Below are 20,160 nucleotides of genomic sequence, written 5' to 3'. Positions count from 1 at the left end.
GCTGTTGTGATTTAATTTTGTTTCCAGCTGCTGTTATTCTTTATTTCCAAGATTTAGAAAAGATGGATTTAGAATCAGGAAATTGGGGTTTTAGTTCTAGCTTTCCTTGAGTCATATGAATCCTTTGGTACAGGAAAAGTAAACAGAAGAGACAGATTTATTTCTTCTGTTTTTCCCCATCGAATTGGTTAAATATGTTACATGATACACATACATCTGCATTTTGGTTTGGTGGTTCCAACTTGAGGAATAAAGTAAATATCTGTAGTTTTCAGGTAATATTTAAACACATGCTAAACGTTCTCAACCGGTATTATTGTAAGCAAATTTATTAAGGATCCTTTTATTTTTACTTCCTTTCTAATGTGTTTGTTAATTAAGCTTGGGTTGATGATGTGATTTATTTGTTAGTGGTCACAAACACACACAGTTCAGCCTCAGAGCTAATATAGCTAATACTTTGAAGTGTAATGAGAAAATTGATGAATTTTCATCTTTCTCTTTGCTGATATAAATATATCAACTGGTTTTGTTTGCAGCTCTGGTAGGAGGTAGAACTTTATTCTTCAGTTCTAGGGAAAGCATCCGTGGTTATTTGTTTTGTTTTCTTTTTAATGAGAAATACTTGGGGTGGGTATGAGTTCCTCTGGGCATTTTTGAATAACAAAAGATGGTTGTTAACCTACCTCCTTACTGGGCCCTGCAGCTGGAGGACATTTTATGATGTGTTTATATATACATGCCTTTGAAGGAAGGTCAGAGTTGACCTCTTCTTCCTAAGACAGGAACTGAGTTTGACTTCACTCTGGCCAGAGGAGCCAGGCAGCCAAGTGCCCCGTGAGCGGTGGAGGGAACTCTGCCCCTGACCCTGTGGGCCATCTAGAGGTGCTTTGGAAAGCTGAGCCATCAAATAATGACATGGAAGGTGTTTGTTGTGGGCAAATGACTTAAGTTCCCTCCTCTCTCTCTCTCTCTCTCTCTAATGAAATCTTTAGTAAATTCTCTGTGTTTACTAATCTTTTGTACAAGTGGGACTCTGCAAGGAACCTGAAAGATGCTAAGTCCGTTCTGGAGGGTCCCAAGAGAGCACCAAGGCATGAGACGGACAGCTGATGACTGGGGGTACATAGATCCAGTGGGCTGCTGGGCAGGACATGCTGCAATAATTACTGCTTAATAATAATTACTGTAACTGGCATGCACTTTGTTAAATGCTTTGGTATGTACATTATCTCCACCTGTCCTTAAAACAGCCCTATGAGAACCACCTTCCTTACAGAAATACAGAAAAGGAAGCTTCAGGAAGTAACTTACTTAGAGTCATCTTGCTTAGTTACAAGTGTGAAGTCAGGTATATCTGGTTTCAAATTCCTTGTGATGAACTGCTAAACTGCAGTTTTTTTCTTTGCTAAGACTATTCCTTGAAGATTAAAATGTATTTTCTTTTGTCAATTTAGGAGGACATAAAAATAGGTCCTCCAGAATTCTGAAAATTTGGAGGGTTTTAACTGTGCAAGAGGTGAAATAAGTAATTACTACATCTTTATATTAACCTCACCTTGGGACCTTGTTTTCCTCACTCTTGCCATCAGTCCCTACTCAAGTACCACCTCTTACTTGAAACCTTCAACTGCTTCACCACATCCTGGTCAGAAGTAAAGTTAGTATATCTGTGTTCACATTGTGTTTCAGTTACTGCCACATTTTATTTCTTTCTTCCCTTTTTTGAATGAGTTATTAGATCTTGTTTTCTACGTTAAATTTTTGAATGACAGCTTTATTGAAATAATTCACATCTCATGCAATGCATTTTTTAAAGTGTACAATTCAGTACTTTTTAGTATTTTCAAACTTGTACAATCATTAATCAATTTCAGAATATTTTCATAACCCTCAAAAGAAGCACTCTATCCATTGTCAGTCACTCCCCAGTTTCCCTCTGTTCTGCCCCTCAACCCCAGGCAGCCAATAATCTTTCTGTCTCTATACATTTGCGTGCTCTAGACATTTCATATGAATGGAATCATACAATAGGTGGTCTTCTGTGACTGACTTTTCACTAGCATAATGTTTTCATGGTTCATAAATGTTGTAACATGTATCAGTATGTCATTCCTTCTTTTGGCTGAATAGCACTCCATTGTGTGGATATATCATATTTTGTTTATCCTGTCATCAGCTGAAGGACACTTGGGTGGTTTCCACTTTTTGGCTATTAATGGATAATACTGCTATGAACATTTGTGTACATGTTTTTGTGCGAACATATGTGTTCAGTTCTCTTAGGTATATATCTATGAGTGGAGTTGTTGGATCACAGGTAACTAACTTTTTGAAGAACTGCTAGACTGCTTTCCAAAGCAGCTGTACTGTTTGACTTCCTCACCAGCGGATTCCACTTTCTGCACCTCCTGACTAATACTTATTATTTGTTTGCCTGTTAGATTATAGCCATCCAGTGAATGTAAAGGAGTATTTTGTTGTGGTTTTGATTTGCATTTTCCTGATGGCTCCTCATTAAATTTTAAATTGTTCTGTGTAAGAAATAGTCTTCTCTTTCTTATCTCCTAAAACACCCACAGTGTTTTCCACATATTAGCTCATAATAAATGTTTAAATTTATAACCCTGTTTTTTAAAATTCCAATAAAGGGGGAGGTTGTCCTTAAAGCTTTTTACCTCATTTGAAAATGTGCTTTATCCACATCACTAATGTTTTGCTCTTACCTTTACCTTCGCACCTGTATCTTACAGTGTAACAGGTGCACATATGTATGCTGTTTGCTAACTCTCATTGCTATGCCCTGCACACCAAACGACTTGGTGAATGGTAATTAAATGATTGAATAAATGGAGTATTGTTCATGTTCATTCTGGATTGTTGAGCTTGTCTCTGGAGACACGTGGGTGGCCTGTTTCTGCTACATGCTAATAACCTACTCAAAGACATAATGAGCATTAGAGGCTTCATTTTAAACTGCCACGTCCAGAAAAATAGACTCACCACTAGAAAACTGCTTCTAAAATATAGTTTTAATTGTCTGGTCTTTTTGCATACTGTTTAAATTGTTACTGTTTATATGAGGGGTTTCCTGTATAAGCAGTTCCAGATTTATATTCATTACTTATCTGAGGAATTCTATGAAATATTAGCCTGGTGAATCAAGAAAGTTCATCATAGAAGTTATACTTCATTATAAGGGATACTTACAGTGCTTCAAAATGATATGTGATTTTTAAGGCTTTAAAGAAGATATCAAAGCCTGTCATTCAAATTTCAAAGGAACTCTATTCAACTTTAGCACGGTGTAAATAAACATTGGCTGATGTGCATATATGTTTCTAATATATTATGCTAAGGAAAAAAAGTGCTTAATTATGTTGATATACTTTCTTGTGCTAACATTAACTTAACCTTGTGAACAGAACAGTTATCTATTAGCAAATCTTTATGTACCTAAAACCTTTCTCTAGTGGATTTACTATAAAAACACTGGAACACAGTCAAGATTGTTTTGTACAATTGCTAAAATTTGCTAAAATATGAATTGTGCTAAGATAATTTGGTGTTTTTAGGTATCCAAATATAGGGTTTAAACTTTTGTTGCTTTGGTGCTCTGAGAGAAAAACAGGACTAGTGATTTAATAAATTTGTGTGCCTTGGATACTTAGTAGGATAGCCTCTTTTGAAAATCAAAACTACCATTCTGTGCTCTAAGTGGTGGGGGGGGGGGACGGGGAGGGCAGTGCTTGCTGTCATGGTGATGATATCCAAATACAAGTGTGAAACCTTTTCTGAAGATTAAGTCAAAGAAAAGAGTCTGTTCCTTAAATGAATAGCTGCTGTTACCTCATGGCATTTAAACACTATGCTCACAGTGTTTTAAAGCACATGGCTTACAGTTCTTAGCTTCTAACGCTGCTTCTTTCATCATTATTACAAAAATTACTATTCATAGAAATACGCATACTTGCTTTTCTTCTCAACATGATGGAAATTTTATGTTCAGAGTGTAGTTTTTGATTCCCACTTGTCATTATAATTTACATTTCTAGAGACTTGTATCACTAAATTCTAATCCTATGTAATGATGCAGATGTTATCAACAACCTAAATTCAATCTGTTCTCATACTGGTAAACAATTCCAGGTATATTACTGCGAGCTATGCATAGTTAGTTAAATTTATATTGAATAATGAGATTTTGTGAAGTAATAAATGTATACCTATATAGTTCCTTGCCACTCTTGACTTCCATAATAGTGAGGGTCAACGTTTTCTTCTGTTCCTCCTTCTTCTGGGCTTTCATGATGATCATCTTGGTCTTCACTATCAGCATCATCTTGAAATCTCCTGAAAACTTGGGTCTTCAGTCGTATTGTTTGACCATTATTGCTTCTTTGTTCACCATAATAAATAGTGTGTATATGAGGGAAGCAGAGGAAAATGTATGAGCTTATTGGCTGTTTTAGCTTATTTTGATCTATGCGAATGTATGTTAAATGATGGTAATGTAGTAGGTCAACAGATGGACACATCAGTGTGACATTGATATCTGAAAAATACAAATTAAAAATTAGTCCTGCTGTATTACATCCATAATCCTATATTGGATTTTATGAAAATGTTTATGGGGTATCATTTTATTAATTAAAATACTTATAAGTGGAATTAGGTTTAATTATGTTTTTACAGTAATCAAATAATAAAATGAAGGAAATGAAACTATAAATGAATTTTATATTATCAAAATAAATGATGGCTTCATTGGTTATTAAGTAATTATTTAAGTATTAAATAAATTAAGTAATAAATTCTTAGTAGAAACAATCTCAAAAAGAAAAAAGTGAAAATCACCTATAGTTCCACTGCTCAGGATCTCATATTTCTTTGTATATTCTACAGTACTAATTCTCAATGTTCAAGGTGATAACATTTAATAGAAAAAACTGTAAACCTCAGAGTAAACCTTTCTCTGCGGCCAATTTCTGCCATTTCCGTAGACAGCTTCTAAGCGACCATTTTCAGCAATGTGCAAAGCATAGATATTTTAAAGATTTGTTCTTTAAAAGGTCAAAATGCTGTTCTTTCCGTCTTTAAAAGACGATGATGCTCATAAATGAATTCATTAAAGTTGCAGGATATAAAATTAATACACAGAAATCTGTTGTTTCTATACACTAACAATGAAAGTTCAGAAAGAGAAATTAAATAAACAATCCCACTTACTATCACATCAAAAAGAATAAAATAGCTAGGAATAAACCTAGCTAAGGAGACAAGAGACCTGTACTCCAAAAACTGTAAGACATGGATGAAAGAAATTGAAGATGACACGATTGGGAAGATATACCATGTTCTTGGATTGGAAGAATCAGTATTGTGAAAATGACTGTACTACCCAAGGCAATCTACAGATTCAGTGCAATCCTCATCAAATTACCAATGGCATTTTTCACAGAACTAGAACAAAAAAATCTAACAATTTGTATGGAAACATAAAAGACCCTAAATATCCAAAGCAGTCTTGAGAAACAAAAACGAAGCTGGAGGAATCAGACTTCCTGACTTCAAGCTATACTAAAAAGCTACAGTAATCAAGACAGTATGGTGCTGGCACAAAAACAGAATTATAGATTAGTAGAACAGGATAGAAAGCCCAGAGATAAACCCACACACCTATGGTCCCCTTAACTTTGACAAAGGAGGCAAGAATATGCAATGGAGGAAAGACAGTGTCTTCAATAAGTGGTGCTGGGAAGACTGGACAGCTACATGTAACAAAATGAAATTAGAACATTTAACACCATACACAAAAATAAAATAAACTCAAAATGGATTAAAGACCTAGATGTAAGACCGACACTATAAAACTCTTAAGAGGAAAACATAGGAAGAACATTCTTTGACATAAACCATAGCAAGATCTTTTTTGACCCACCTCCTAGACTAATGGAAATAAAAAACAAAAATAAACAGATGGAACCCAGTGACACTTCAAAGATTTCGCACAGCAAAGGGAACTATAAATAAGACAAAAAATCAACCCTCAGAATGGTAGAAAATATTTGCAAATGATGTGATCAACAAAGGATTAGTTTCCAGAATTACAGACGGCTCATGCAGCTCAATATCCAAAAAACAACTCAATCAAAAATGGGCAGAAGACCTAAATTAGACATTTCTCCAAAGACAACACACAGATGGCCAAGAGGCACATGGAAAGATGCTCAACATCACTAATCATTAGAGAAATGCAAATCAAAACTATAATGAGACATCACCTCACACCAGTCAGAATGGCCATCAGCAAAAAATCTACAAACAGTAAATGCTGGAGAGGTTGTGCAGAAAAGGGAACCCTCCTACCCTGTTGGTGGGAATGTAAATTGATACAGCCGCTATGGAGGACAGTATGGAAGTTCCTTAAGAAACTAAAAATAGAGTTACCATATGATCCAGCAATCCCACTCCTGGGCATACATCCAGAGAAATCCATGGTTCGAAAGGGTACAGGCACCCCAGTGGTCATTTCAGCATTGTTTACAATAGCCAAGAAATGGAAACAACCTAAATGTCCATGGATAGAGGAATGGATAAAGAAGATGTGGTACATGTGTACAGTGGAATATTTCATAGCCATTAAAATAGAATGAAATAATGCCATTTGCAGGAGCATGGATGGACCTGGAGATTATCATACTAAGTGAAGTCAGACAGAGAAAGACAAATATATATCACTTATATGCAGAATCTTTAAAAAAAATTGTGCAAATGAACTTATTTACAAAACAGAAACAGACTTATAGACTTAGAGAACAAACTTATGGTTCACCATGGGGGAAAAGTTGGGGGGAGGGATAGATTGGGAGTTTGGGACTATGTACAACAAGGACCTACTGTATAGCACAGGAAATGCTGCTCAATATTCTGTAATAACCTAAATGGGGAAAAAAATTTGAAAAAGAATATATATGTGTATATGTATAACTGAATCACTTTGCTGTACACCTGAAACTAACACAACACTCAATCAACTGTGCTCCACTATGAAATATAAATTAAAATTAAATATGTAAATAGATAATAATAAAAATAAAAACAATACACATACACACAAAAAATGAAATTTTACATACTTTCAATTTCATTATTTTCTAGGTATAGGTGTTGTAAGTTTCTTGGAATATAGAATGCTTGCTTCAGTTTGTTGTGTCCAACGTTGAGCTCTATAAGATTGGAAAGATTAAAAATATTATATGGGATGTCTTGTAGTTCGTTGTGTGACATTCTTAGAGCATGAAGTTTTGGAAGTTCATTGAAGTAATTTTCTGGTATAGAAGATATTGAATTATTTTCTAAAGACAGATACATAAGTGAAGAAGGCAAACCAGGAGGCATTGATTCTAATCTGTTATTACAGAGGTTGAGCTGCATTAGTTTTTCCATTTTGGCAAGGACTTTTTCTTGTAATGTAGAATCATCGATTTGATTATAACAGAGATCGAGCATGGTCAAGTTTACTAGGCCATTCACAGCATTTGTCTGCAGTCTGGAGATCTCATTGTGACCGAGAAGAATCCTTTCCAAAGACTTAGGAAGAGGAAATGGAAAGTCTTCTAAATTGTTGTGCTGTAGGTGAAGTTGTAGTAGATTTGACAATTTAGCAAACACACCATGATCAATCTTTTGAGATTTAATTTTGTTGTGGCTGAGGTTGATTTCTTTAAGATGAGTGGCATTGATGAATGAATCTGCAGTCACAGCCTCAATTTCATTGAACTGAAGATAGACTTGCTGAATGTATGCTGGAATATTTGGAATAGTCTTCAGTTTGCGATTATCACAGTACATTGATGAAGGAAAGTTGGGTGGACAGAAGCATTCACTGGCACAACGTGAAGTATGCTGATGAAATGGAACTCCATAGTCTACATTCTGATGAAACTGGAATTCTGGTTGGTAGACATCATCTGGTTCTTGGTCATAATCTTCATCCCATTGATAACTTTCATACTGGCAATGTACTTTGACTCCAAGAAAGAAGAGAAGGACACATACTGGACTAGAAAAGCCCATGTTCCTTTTTTGTCCTGTTACAAGGCAAAAAGGAAATATATTGTGGGAAAAGTGAGTAAAACTTAGAATAATTCTTATATAAATTGACAGTTATATAAAATGCATAATATCTATATCTGTTTTGAAATATATAAAAGAATGTCCAGAATTAATTGGTGCCGCTGAGACCAAAATTAATATATAAGGTGGTATTTTTGAAAAAGTCACATACTGCATTGAATCAGACTAAGTAACCATCTTTTAGGAGAATCTCGATTTGTCTTGCTTACTAGACTATAGATTTACAGTGATAGCATGACCTCTCTCCACCCCAAAGCCAAGTGCTGCTTCCATATAAATGCTGCATGTTCTCACTGACTGTTTGGCCCCTTCAGTGATGTTCACTGCCTATGAGAAGAGGGACTCTGTGTTTTAGTTACTTAGGAGATTAACCAGATTTTCCCACTGCAGCTTTTAGTTACTTAGGAGATTAACCCAAATTTTCCCACTGCAGCTTTGTTTGCTGATGTTCTTTTCTGCTCTTTGGAAAAACACAGAACACTCCATTTTATGTGAAGGCTTGAGATATTAAAAATAACCATCATGTTTCCTCTTAGTGTTCTCTGTCCAAGCCTAACCTGTGACTGCAAATTTTCCCTGTGAAAGAGTTTCCAGAATCCAATTATTTTGTATCTGACTTTACTTGAATAACTACTTCAAATCCCAGATACACACAATATTTACGTTCTATGAAATTTTAGTTTCTAATTGGTTATTCTATACATTTTTCCTATTAACCTTCCTAGCTTCTTTCTTTCCACTAATATTTTTGAGTTAATTTATAGATACACAGATATTAAAAACACACTGTCGTCTGCCCGCAGTTTAGGTCTAATGGAGAATCAAACATGCAGTACAGTGAGTAGGAGCATGTGTGTGGGGTAGGATTATAAAATAGGGAGTGCTCAGATTTAAGAAAGAGAGACAGTTAACAATAGTTTTGCTGAAACTTGAGGTTGTAGTGAAATGGTGGATTATGTGTACTGGGTGAGGCTCCTGAAAGTCTTCATTTCAGTCCTCTCACTTATGGTGGTCAAGTCACTTATATATGCCTGTTGCCTCATCAGTAAAATAAGAACTGTAATTGCTTCCCTGCTTATCTCACCTGGTAATTTTTAGGATCATAAATGCATATGAGGTATGCATGTAAAAGTGCTTTGCAAATTAGAAAGTGATCCAGATGGAATAAGTATGTTATTTAGGAAAAGGTTAAAAAAAAAAAATTGTACCTCTTATTTTGTGGTCAATTTTCTCTACCCTTCTCATCCATGGTTTCATGAGAGAATTCGTATCCTACTACATCATTGTATGTAATGAGGTGACTTACCTCCTATTCATCTAGAATGGTACTATTTTTCATCATTGGGATAAATGAAAAAATAGTTACTTAAATCATTTTCTCTGACAGAACCCTGTTTGAGAAAGGCTGACCTAGACCCTAACATCTTAGTTTCTTTTTTCTTTTCTTGTCAGAAACTAAAAAGTATAGAATGTAAATATTACGTGTATTTGGTATTGGAAGTAGTTATTCAAGTGGAGCCAGAGACCGTGAACCTTTTTTTCCTGGATGATGTTTCCTCCAGTCTTCCACACCGTTCCCTCCTTTGTACCCACATAAAGGGCCTTATCATTACAGGTGCTGCAACTGCTTCACATGCTGACCACTATCTCCTATCTTTATAACTTACTTCATGTAGTAACTCCTACTGCAATAATTCTTCAGTTTCAGTGGGACCTAAAATATATTGATCCTACTGTTTTTTCACTGTCGCTCATCATACCTCTCAATATACTTAGGTCCTTACCAACCTAGACCCCATAGTGCATCATGGCCATACCCCTTTGCACATGCCCTAAATTTGCTGGCCCTTTATATCCTCATAGTCCAACCCTGGTTACTTTAATTCTCCATCTACTCATGGCCTGACTCATGCAGCTGAATACAATGAGAGATAATAGGACAATGCCAACTGGTCTCACTCTAAAGCCATGACCACGCAAGTGCTGCCCAGTGATATCTCCTTAGTCCATTCCTTTTCCCCTTCTCCTACACAAGCCTCTAAAACCTTATTTTGGTTTTGGATGATGACCCCGCTTCCTTTTTCACCAAGCAGATAGAATAGACAGTCATTTACTCTAATATATTGATTTCTGTTTATTCTTATCCCTTCCTATAGAAAATGCCAAAATAGTAATGGTTTGATCTTTTTAAACAATTTTGATTTTGAAATTCATAAAGTTTCCTTTTGCAAATCTAAATAAAGTCCATCCGCAGTTCCTTCTTATCTATGTGATTCATGAAGGACATGGCATTGGAATTAGACTTTGAAGGAATATGAGGGTTCTCACAGAGGAAAATAGGGAAGAAGATTTGCAGATAGAAGAGATGAGCAGAAACATGTAAGCAGCAGAGGGTGAGATGTCTGGGATGTGGGCTGACTTGTTGAAGGAGCAGAATAAGACTGTTACAGCCGATCTCAGCCAGAATCTAGAGGCCTACATTGTGACCTCAGGAATCTGTACTCTGGGAACAAACACCTAGCTTAATTCATTAATAAAGTTGGGCCATGATCTTCATACTGCAGTGTTCATGCCTCAAGTAAGTCCTGGCAAGAGAAGTGAAAGCGTGTGGTCTCATCCCAAAGGGCAGTGTTCGGTGCTGGCTGGCCCAGACAGGGCTCTGGGAAACTCCCAGTGGGTGTGATTAGGAGTGCTCTTTCACCTGTGGTAACTAGCGAACCTGTACTAGATGCTGTGTGGGCGTGATTAGAAAAGCACCTTGCAAATATTGCTAGTGAGTTATTTTGATTGGGTTACTTGATGATTGTCTTGAAGCACTGTGCTTGGTAGGAAACACAGAAGTGAAGAAGACATGAAGACCCAGTCCCTTCTATAAAGAGCATACAATTTACTGGACAAGAGAGAGAGATACCAGTGCTGTGGGAGCCAGTGGCTTAACCCTGCTTGAGCGAGACAGGGAAACCTTTGCAGACATCATTTGGCCAAGACTTTGGGAGATTAGCAGGAATGGGTTTAGAACATCCTATACATATTACTCTCTAGTTGATAATATTTTATGTATAAAATTACAGTATTTTATTATACTCATTATACTATAGCATATCAACTTTTTAAAAAGTACTTGTCATATTTCATTTAAAGTACTGCACCATAGGGCTTCCTGGGTGGCTCAGTGGTTAAGAATCCGCCTGCCAATGCAGGGGACACAGGTTCGATCCCTGCTCCAGGAAGATCCCACATGCCACGGAGCAGCTAAGCCCGTGCACCACAACTATTGAGCCTGCGCTTTAGAGCCCATGAGCCACAACTATTGAGCCCATGTGCTGCAACTATTGAAGCCCACGCGCCTAGAGCGTGTGCTCCGCAACAAGAGAAGCCACCAAAATGAGGAGCCCACACACCACAACGAAGAGTAGCCCCCACTCACTGCAACTAAAGAAAGCCCATGCACAACACAGCCAATAAAATAAATAAATAAATAAACCAACGCAGCCAATAAAGTAAATAAATTAATTAAAAATAAAATAAAATAAAGACCCAACACAGCCAATAAAATTAATTAATTAATTAAAAATAAAATAAAATAAAGTACTGCACCATAGAGTTAAGAAGAAAGTAGAGGCAGAGAGGCAGAGACATGCAGCTGCACAGCATCAGATCCGTAGGGGGTCTCAGAAGCTGACTGCTACACAGTTGAACTTTGAAAAGTGTACTACTCATCAGAACTCTGAATTTTATCCTTGTGTTAAGAACATCAGATAATAACCTTACATTTGAGAATTAAAGTCATGACTGTTCAACAATTGTGAGAAAATATTGGGAAAAAAGACTTGGATGATACTTTTGGTTCAGCACTTACCTTTGCCTTGGAATCAAGACCTCCTGATGGGGGCCTCTCTGAAAATAAAGGGATTCTTTTTTTTTTTTTTTTTTTTTTTTAATAAAGGGATTCTTAGTATTATCTGCTTTTGGTCTTCCTGGCCACTTGAGAAGAGTCTTTCCGAGGACGGTTTCTCCTCTGAAGCTGAGCTCATCATCATCGTCCTCAACCATTGAGGACCTTGGCCCTGTAGCTCAACCTTGTCCCACTCCCTTTTGAGTAAGTGCAGTTTTCTGGTCTGAAATCCATTCTGTCTCCATTGATATACCCATTATTTCCTATTCCTCTTACTCTTCAACTTCACTGCTGATCATTTTCCCTGTTACAGTGATCTCGTTTCTTTTTACTCAAATTTTTCATTCAGTTCATCTTTCACCAGCCATTTGATAAGCATATTTTTATTACTTCTGCCTTTAATGTTTGGCAATCTATGCCTTGTTTCCTATAGGCTGACCCATAGCAAAACATCATAACTCACTGTCAAGGATCTCATTTCTCAACCTCTAATTTTTGACAGACTCTAGTACAATGCACAGTTTGTAAGTGCTCACAGATTTTTGGAATCAATGATTAATTTATTGTTATAGATTACATCTTGTTAGTGACGTTTATTGCTACTAATGTTGATTATTTCTAGGCATTTATTTCACCACAGTGATTTCTTTAAATGAACACAATCACAGAGAACCTGGCTGTTTTCTTTTGAATATTTCTTTGTCACAATATACTGTATTCACTTTCCTATTACCTTGTTTAGTAGAAAAAAAACAAATGTGGAAAAGAAAGTTTAAAGCAAAGTGAAATATGTTACCAGGTTTTTAAATTATTCAATAATGTGAATTTTTCATATTATAGCTAAAAAAGTTTCTATGTCATAACACTTCTCTTACCTGGAAAAAAGGACTTGTGCTTTCATCAGGAGAGTTCTAATTTAAATTGCTAATCAAAATGAGATGGAACTTTGTTCTGGAAAATTTAAAGTAATTGGAAAGTTTCATAGCATTTTATTATTTTAGACTTAATTGTTTTATTGGTATGCCATAGAAACTAAAATGTAAGAAACCAAGTATTAGTATGAGTCAGAATTTTTTCCAAAGCAGTTTTAAATTTAACTCTGTAAAAGTAAAGTTGTGTACATCACTATCACACACAAGGCCTAAGGAAGTAAGACTCTTTTGCCCTTAAAAATATGAAAGTCTCAAAATTATTTTTAGCTATAATACATTTGAGTCTTAATTAACTGAAACCCAAGAAACTAGATCTTTCAGTGCTAGATAGAGTACTTGTATTTCCTCTTTGAAGAAGAGGCAAACACATTGTAATATCATGGATTTGGTTAATAGAGAAATTTTGAGAAAATTTCTAGTGAAATTTGTACAAATACTGTAACATTGCCCAAATGCATGGCTCACAGGCATTTGCCGGGTTTTTGTCACTTGAAGTTGAGACAGAGAGAGAGAGGGAGAGAGAAACAAAATTATTCCATTAACCTGAGAATCTTTCACTCAAAGTAAAAAAAAAAAAAATCTAAACAAAGGTCATTTGTTGGGTAAATCTTAAGTTAGAAAATTAAATTCACTATATTACTTATTTCCCTGAATATTTTGGCTAATCAAATTTTAAGTAGCTTTTACCAGGCATTGCTTACAAAAATTGTTCATTTATGATGGCTACAATCTATTTTAATGTTAAATCAGATATATTTTTAACAGTAGGAATATTTTCTTTAAAAATTGAAAATTATTTTATCATCATACCTGTTGAGTTTGCTTTAGTTTTCAGGGGCTGATGAATTTGTAAATCCTGTAAATGAATCAGAAATTCCTAAATTCTTAAACTGAGTCTCTTAAAAATCCACAGTAACTGTGTGTCCAGGCAGGGCTGTCCCTTGAATTGCTATAGCAATTTAAGCAAACATAATCTGTTTGGAAAATACTTGGGTTGGATTAAAATTATGTATTTCTTTTCATTATCCAAAACTTTGTGGACTCAAATTAAAATGCTTGTGTTCCTGGTAAGATTAATGTGGCTTACTTCTTTCTTTTCCCCTTAATTTTGGTTTGAGGTATGGCAAGAATTTCCTCTAATATGAAAGGCAAGCAGAACTAAATGAAACAGCATGTACTGATTACTGTTTTTATTTTCATTTTCATGCCAAAGAATTCTTCAAATTAAGGTCCACTGTAACATGGAGCTCAGTGTCTTGGCATTTTAAGGTGGAACTCAGAGTCATCTTGAGACCTCAGTTGTCTGATAACCTTGTGTTCACACCAGTGCTTCCCTTTATTAAGACGAGGAACCAGGATTAGAAACATATAGCATTTCACATCTAGTTTATTTTTAAAATGAAATAGATTGTCATTGGTGACACAGATCAAATATATTACTTTTCCATACAAAGAATTATACCTTCTTTTCTATCACCCATCCCCTTTCTCACCTTCCTCCCAAGTATATCCACTAGCATGCTTTCTAATAACCTTAGAGATAAAATTAATCTCTTAAAGAATTCACTCAGAAGGTATATCTCTGATTTATCTATTTTTATTAGTACAAAAATAATTTTATATTATTGAATAAGATGGAATTAGGAACTTCTGTTGACCATTATTGCCTTTATTTTGCAGATGTAGAAAATTTACAAATTTCACTGAGCTGTCTCTCCAGAAGAGTAGCAGTTAACTACTTAAATGCTGTATTTTTATGCTAGTGTTTTTGTATTTTAAACAGAGAGTTAACTTGTATCTCTTGGCAGTGAACTTTGAGTTCATTCTTTGGGAGATTTTTTTCAAGCTTGTACAGACTAATAAGGTAAAGTGATTCCTGGAATTTGTTTTTATTTCCTCAAGATAGTATTTTCCATTAGGTTTTTAAAAAGAACTCACAAGATTTATTTTGTTATACTTCGGATTTTTAAAAAGTATACAGTGTTTCAAGAGATGTTTTGGCAATATTGTAAAAATCTCATCTATTATTTGAGACACTGGTATGTAAAACGTGGCAGACCATATTTGAGCCAAGTTTTCATCTTGTTACTGATCTCTTCCATATGTTTCCTTTTAGTATTTGTTCTTAAACCTCAGCCTTCCACACCAAGCAAAAGAGCAAATCAGTGTACTTTTTCCAAAAATCATTCTATATGGCCTCAGTTAATTTAAAATTAACAGTTTAACTTTTATTAAATTCTTCATTTAACTCTGTGATTTGAACTTATGATAGTGATTATGTTGTTCATGTTCCTAACAAATGTGAAAATATTTATCAATAGATAGCTAGAACACTCAGAATTAAAAGTGTCTAGGAAATTTAAATAAGGTTGATGGTGTCCAGGAGGTTTAGGTTGGCAGGGGGTGGGAGGGGTGGTTTGAGTCAGGCCTTAGAGGAAAACTGGAAGCTGCGAGGGATTGTGATAATTCACTGTGTCAGCTGGTGGTTATTTTTTATTATTATTATTTTTATTTTTTTAAATTTATTTATTTATTTTTTACTGTGCTGCGCGGCTTGTGGAATCTTAGTTCCCCGACCAGGGACTGAACCTTTGCCCTCGGTAGTGAAAGCTCGGAGCCTTAACCACTGGACAACCAGGGAATTCCCTCGGTGGTTATAACTGTAGCAATTAAGGAGAGAAGTCAGCTGAATTGGTGAAAGTGTAAATTATATTCTATGATTATAATTTGATTGAAGTAGATACAATATCTCAGCGGCAAATAACTAGTGCTGGCTAGGAAAGGTCTGACTGAGACCTGGTAATTATGGTAATAAACCCTAATAAAGATTTCTAATTCATTTATTCATCCAGCTAATATCTGTTGAACATCTGCTTTGTACAAGGCAGTTTTAGGTGCTGAGGACCCAGCAGTAAAATTCCCTGTTATCATGGAAGAGGAAGACAGATAATAAACACATATCAGGTGGTGTAGAGTGCAATGGAGAAGAACAAAGCACGGCAGAGGGGTAAAAATGAATGAGCACAGGGATTTAAGTCAGTAGTTCTGACACTACAGTGATGTAGGCTGAAAGGAGTGGTTATGTAACTCCGGCGAATGGGGGAGCCAGATGTCTCACTGCTGGAGGGAGGTTACAGTTACAGGTAAGCAAGTGGAGGTAATGGGAATGAGAGGCTACAGTTGCTTTAGATCTCAGTCATACTTGACATTATCTAACTTCCCCCCTATTTATAGGTATATGATGGTATTGCCTGTGATTTTAATTTCCATTTCCCTGATTACTAAAGAGGTTGAACACTGTGTCACGTGTTTTTCAGCCATTTGGATTTTCTTTTCTGAGATATGCCTGTTAATGTTTTTTGCTCATTTTTCTATTGTGGTATTTGTCTTTTTCTGATTGATTTTTCAGGGTTTTTTTTTTTTTTTTTAATACATTGTGGATACCCATCTTTTGTTATGTGTGTGGCCATGTCATCATTTTTCAGTTGATTCTCTTGGGGTTTTCGGGTACATATGAATCATATGCAAATGAGACTGTACCTTCTTTCTAATTGTTTTTGAGGGAATAGCTCTTATTTCAAGAAGACATTTTGCAAATCTTTACTACTCAGACAATTGGACTGTTGGTTTGTGTTTGTCCCAATTAACTCCTAAGTGAACCACACGAGATAAAAGTACAGTTCAAATCAGTAAGCCACATGATAACCAAACTGTGAGACGTCATGGAAACCTTATCAAACAAGGAGGTATGGAAAGAAGAATTTAAAAAGACCAGCATACTGCCAGGCATGGATGGCAGAGAGAGAGCAAGGGAGCACTAAAGGCTCATGGAGCAGTCAGTACTCTCCACCCTCACAGAGTTAAGTTCCAAGATTATATAGACAGTTAAAAAGTAGTTGTCTAATCCATTAAATTTTTTTTCACTGACTGGGACTGACACAGGCTACAACATGAATGAACCTTGAAAACCTTATGATAAGTGGAAGAAGCCCATCACAAAAGACCACATATTATATGGTACCATTTATATGAAATGTCCAGAATAGGCAAATCGATAAAGCAGTGGATTTGTGGTTACCTGAGGCTGGGAGTACATGAGGAGTGATGTTAATCAGGACAGGGTTTCTTTTTGGTGTGGTAAAAAAATATTCTGAAATTGATTGTGGTGACGGCTGCTAAGCTGGAATAGAGTTAAAAACCTTTGAACTGTATACTTTAAATGGTAAATTGTACAGGATGTGAATTATACCCCCAGTAAAGCTGTTATTAAAAATAATAGTGATGGGAGTGTAAATGAATAATGGCTTAAGTTAAAAACTAAGTCAGAAGTATGTGAAAGTTTATTGTAGTGTTTTGTCTACTTTTACTTCTATTGTAAATTTTCCTTAATACAAAGGAAATCTCCAGTACTCAAACTGCAGGTTTTAATGTTAGGAATTCATGGAACTGCACCCTCCGTGTAGAGCTGGGCATGGTACAGGCTTTTGCCCCTTGGCCTAATTTGTCCTTGTGTTTCTGCTTCTTCCAGCCTCTGTAACCTCCTCCCCTGTCTGTGGAAGGGCTTGTTTTCAAGGGTCCTCAGTAAGCTCTTTCCCTGTCTTTAGAAGGTCTCATTTTAAAGCCCTCTGTAAGCTCTTCTCCCTGACTATGGAAGGGCTCATTTTAAAGCAGTTATCTTTATTTTCATGCTGTTATTTCACCAAGGAAGAAATATCACTGCTGGGAATGCGTACCTTGTTACAGCACTAGTCAGAGCTGATTAGGTGGGAGGATCTGTTTTAGAGCTCCCCAAAGCCTGTGATAGAAACTGTAATAAATCCCTTTAATAACTGAGTGCATTGGGAAAAAATGCCATCTGCCCCTGCTTCAGAGTACTGTGGCACACACAGTATATCTGCATCAAGTGAGTATAGGTCTATGGGAGAGCTGGAGAGCGGGAGGGGGAGCTACTAGGATGATGAAAGAAAGATATGTAGGATAAAAAACACATTGCCTTGTGAGAATGAGGATAGAGGCTTTTTTTTTCCCCTCAGTAAGCACCCTTTGCTGATTTAATCCAGCAGCATGTTTTGAGTGAAGGAAGTGTGCTCACTTTTGGGGGGGGAGAAAAAAGGGATACAAAGATGACTAAAACACAGTGCTTACAATCAAGATATCTAGAATCCTCCAGCGAATGTGAAGAAAAAACCCATATATAAATAACTGTAATAAGTTAGATTGTGATAAGTGCAAAAGAGGAGCACGTCAAAATACTGGGACGATTTTGGGGGTGGGGTGCAAGAAGCCACATCTGTTTATGGGAGGATGGTGAAGATGAACTGAGATGGGTGACCCTTGACACGGACATTTGAGGTTGGATAAGATTTTGATAGATGCAAAGGACGGCTTTAATAAAGGACACAGAAGCCAGAAAATACAAAGCAGTTTGAGAAATAGCAAGTAATCTTCAGCTGGAGTATAAAAAGAAGTAAACATGAAATAAAAAGTTCAAAAAACATTACTTAAATGTAGATCATGAAAGTCTTGATAGGTGAGTTAAGCACTTTTTGTAATTTAGTATCAGTGGGAACTGTTACAGTCTTTTGATGAGGGGAAGGACTGACATAATCCAGACAGCACATAGTTGTGTTTGGTTAGTCATGATAGAGTTGGGTTGGCAAAATGAGGCCAGGAACTTATTTTGATGTTCCAAATAGAAAATAAAGTGATTGTGCTGTCGTGAGTGAGAGTAAAAGGAAGGAATGGTGCAAGCAACGTGGGAGGGAGAGCAGGAATGGCACTTGCGGAAGTTTAGAACCAGAAGGGCTAAGGGAAAGAAAAGGTCAAGAGGGTCAGGGTGGGTTTGAAAGAAATTGTTTTTGATGTTGATTTTGATATGGCTCCAAATGTTTGGGTTTACTTTTGAGAGTTTCTTACTCCCATCAAGGTCTGCTTTTGAGAGGTGAATTTCAGAGGCCTTCACCTGAGACATTATGGCTAATGTTTAGAAATGAACGAGATTACCAGGGGCAAAGTGAAAAGGCCAAAACAATATTGAGGAACACTAGCCATTAAAGAGCAACCCAAAAGGCATGATATGTGGAAACCAAGTAAGCGAAGAATCTCCAGGAGGAAGCACTGTCTATAACGTTGATCACTGCCTAAAAAGTTAGTGTGTCATCATGGTTAAAAGTATGGAGCTAGATTGCTGGGATCAAATCCTAGATCTGCCACAAGGTATTGAACCTTTGTTTTCCCGTTTTCACCCCCTTTCTGCAAATACGTATAAGTAAAGGTAGCTGCCTCATAGGGCTATTGTGAGGATTAAGTGGATAAATGCAAGTAAGGTATTTGGAAGAATGTCTGAAAATGTTCTTTACATACCACCTGTTACTGTTTAGTATTATTCACATGGGACAATTTGGAGAAAGTAAATTCGGGAGAATTGTTCTGTCAGTTGCAGCAGGTTAAGGACCATGTGAGTAGAGAAGTAATTAATGCCAAGGTAAGAGTTCTTTTATCAAAAGATGGAATTACAAAGGAAAGAAAAAAAATGCAGTAGTTTAAGGAGGAACAAAATTGATTTTTTTTTTTTTAAAGCTTTAGTTTCAGTGACTCCAAGTGATTTTCTAAAAGTATTTGTTTCATGAATTCAGTGATCATTTTTATTGTAGTATTTGGGAGGAAATAAGGATAGATGATCACTGAGTTTTTTTTTTCTACCTTGAAGTCCTTAATAAATCCAGTAAATTGTAGTAATTCGTTTCCAAACTTTAATGGATTTCAAGTGGGTGATATTTTGTATTTACCATAAAATGGGATTATGGCAGAAAACTTTAATGCAGTTTTGGTTGTTTATGATTTTTATTAGTGATTTGTTTTTTGCAAACTTATAACCAAAGATGGTAACCAGCTGTGGGGTGAAAAACACAAACATAAATACTGGAAATTAATTGCAGTGATTTCAGGAATCGTTTCCAGTATTTAAAACTTTTTGCTGTCTCTTCCTTTTAGAAAAGGTTAATTTTGCTACTTTAAGCTTCTCTATTTAGATCAGTCTAATCTGTTTAGATGATTCTAACCTTAGCACTAACCTTATGAATTTAATTATTAATTTCAAGAACTGGATTCTTGCAATTTCAGTGAACAGTTCACTTCTACTTATGTTCTTTTAACTAGCATGGTGTCACAATTTTATCTTTATGATATATTGTA

At 36.0% G+C, this 20,160-nt stretch overlaps 2 protein-coding genes across 4 annotated transcripts in view; one reads left to right on the top strand and one right to left on the bottom strand.

Annotated features, from left to right (window-relative positions):
- The window catches only part of CENPP (centromere protein P), a 226,384-nt gene that overhangs the window by 85,433 nt on the left and 120,791 nt on the right, over nucleotides 1-20,160 (top strand). The window lies entirely within an intron of this gene.
- Nucleotides 1,909-13,893, bottom strand: OMD (osteomodulin). The gene is made up of 3 exons (XM_057722500.1): nucleotides 13,777-13,893; nucleotides 7,140-8,093; nucleotides 1,909-4,555 (listed from the first exon to the last, which is right to left on the bottom strand). Exons 2-3 carry the CDS (start codon nucleotides 8,077-8,079, stop codon nucleotides 4,227-4,229), a joined length of 1,269 nt encoding a protein of 422 aa, XP_057578483.1. The 5' UTR covers nucleotides 8,080-8,093; nucleotides 13,777-13,893; the 3' UTR covers nucleotides 1,909-4,226.

This window comes from Hippopotamus amphibius, chromosome 2 (genome assembly GCF_030028045.1).
Source record: "Hippopotamus amphibius kiboko isolate mHipAmp2 chromosome 2, mHipAmp2.hap2, whole genome shotgun sequence".
Lineage (NCBI taxonomy): Eukaryota > Metazoa > Chordata > Mammalia > Artiodactyla > Hippopotamidae > Hippopotamus > Hippopotamus amphibius.
Note: the sequence above shows the minus strand (reverse complement) of the source record. Positions and strands in the feature narration are given on the sequence as shown.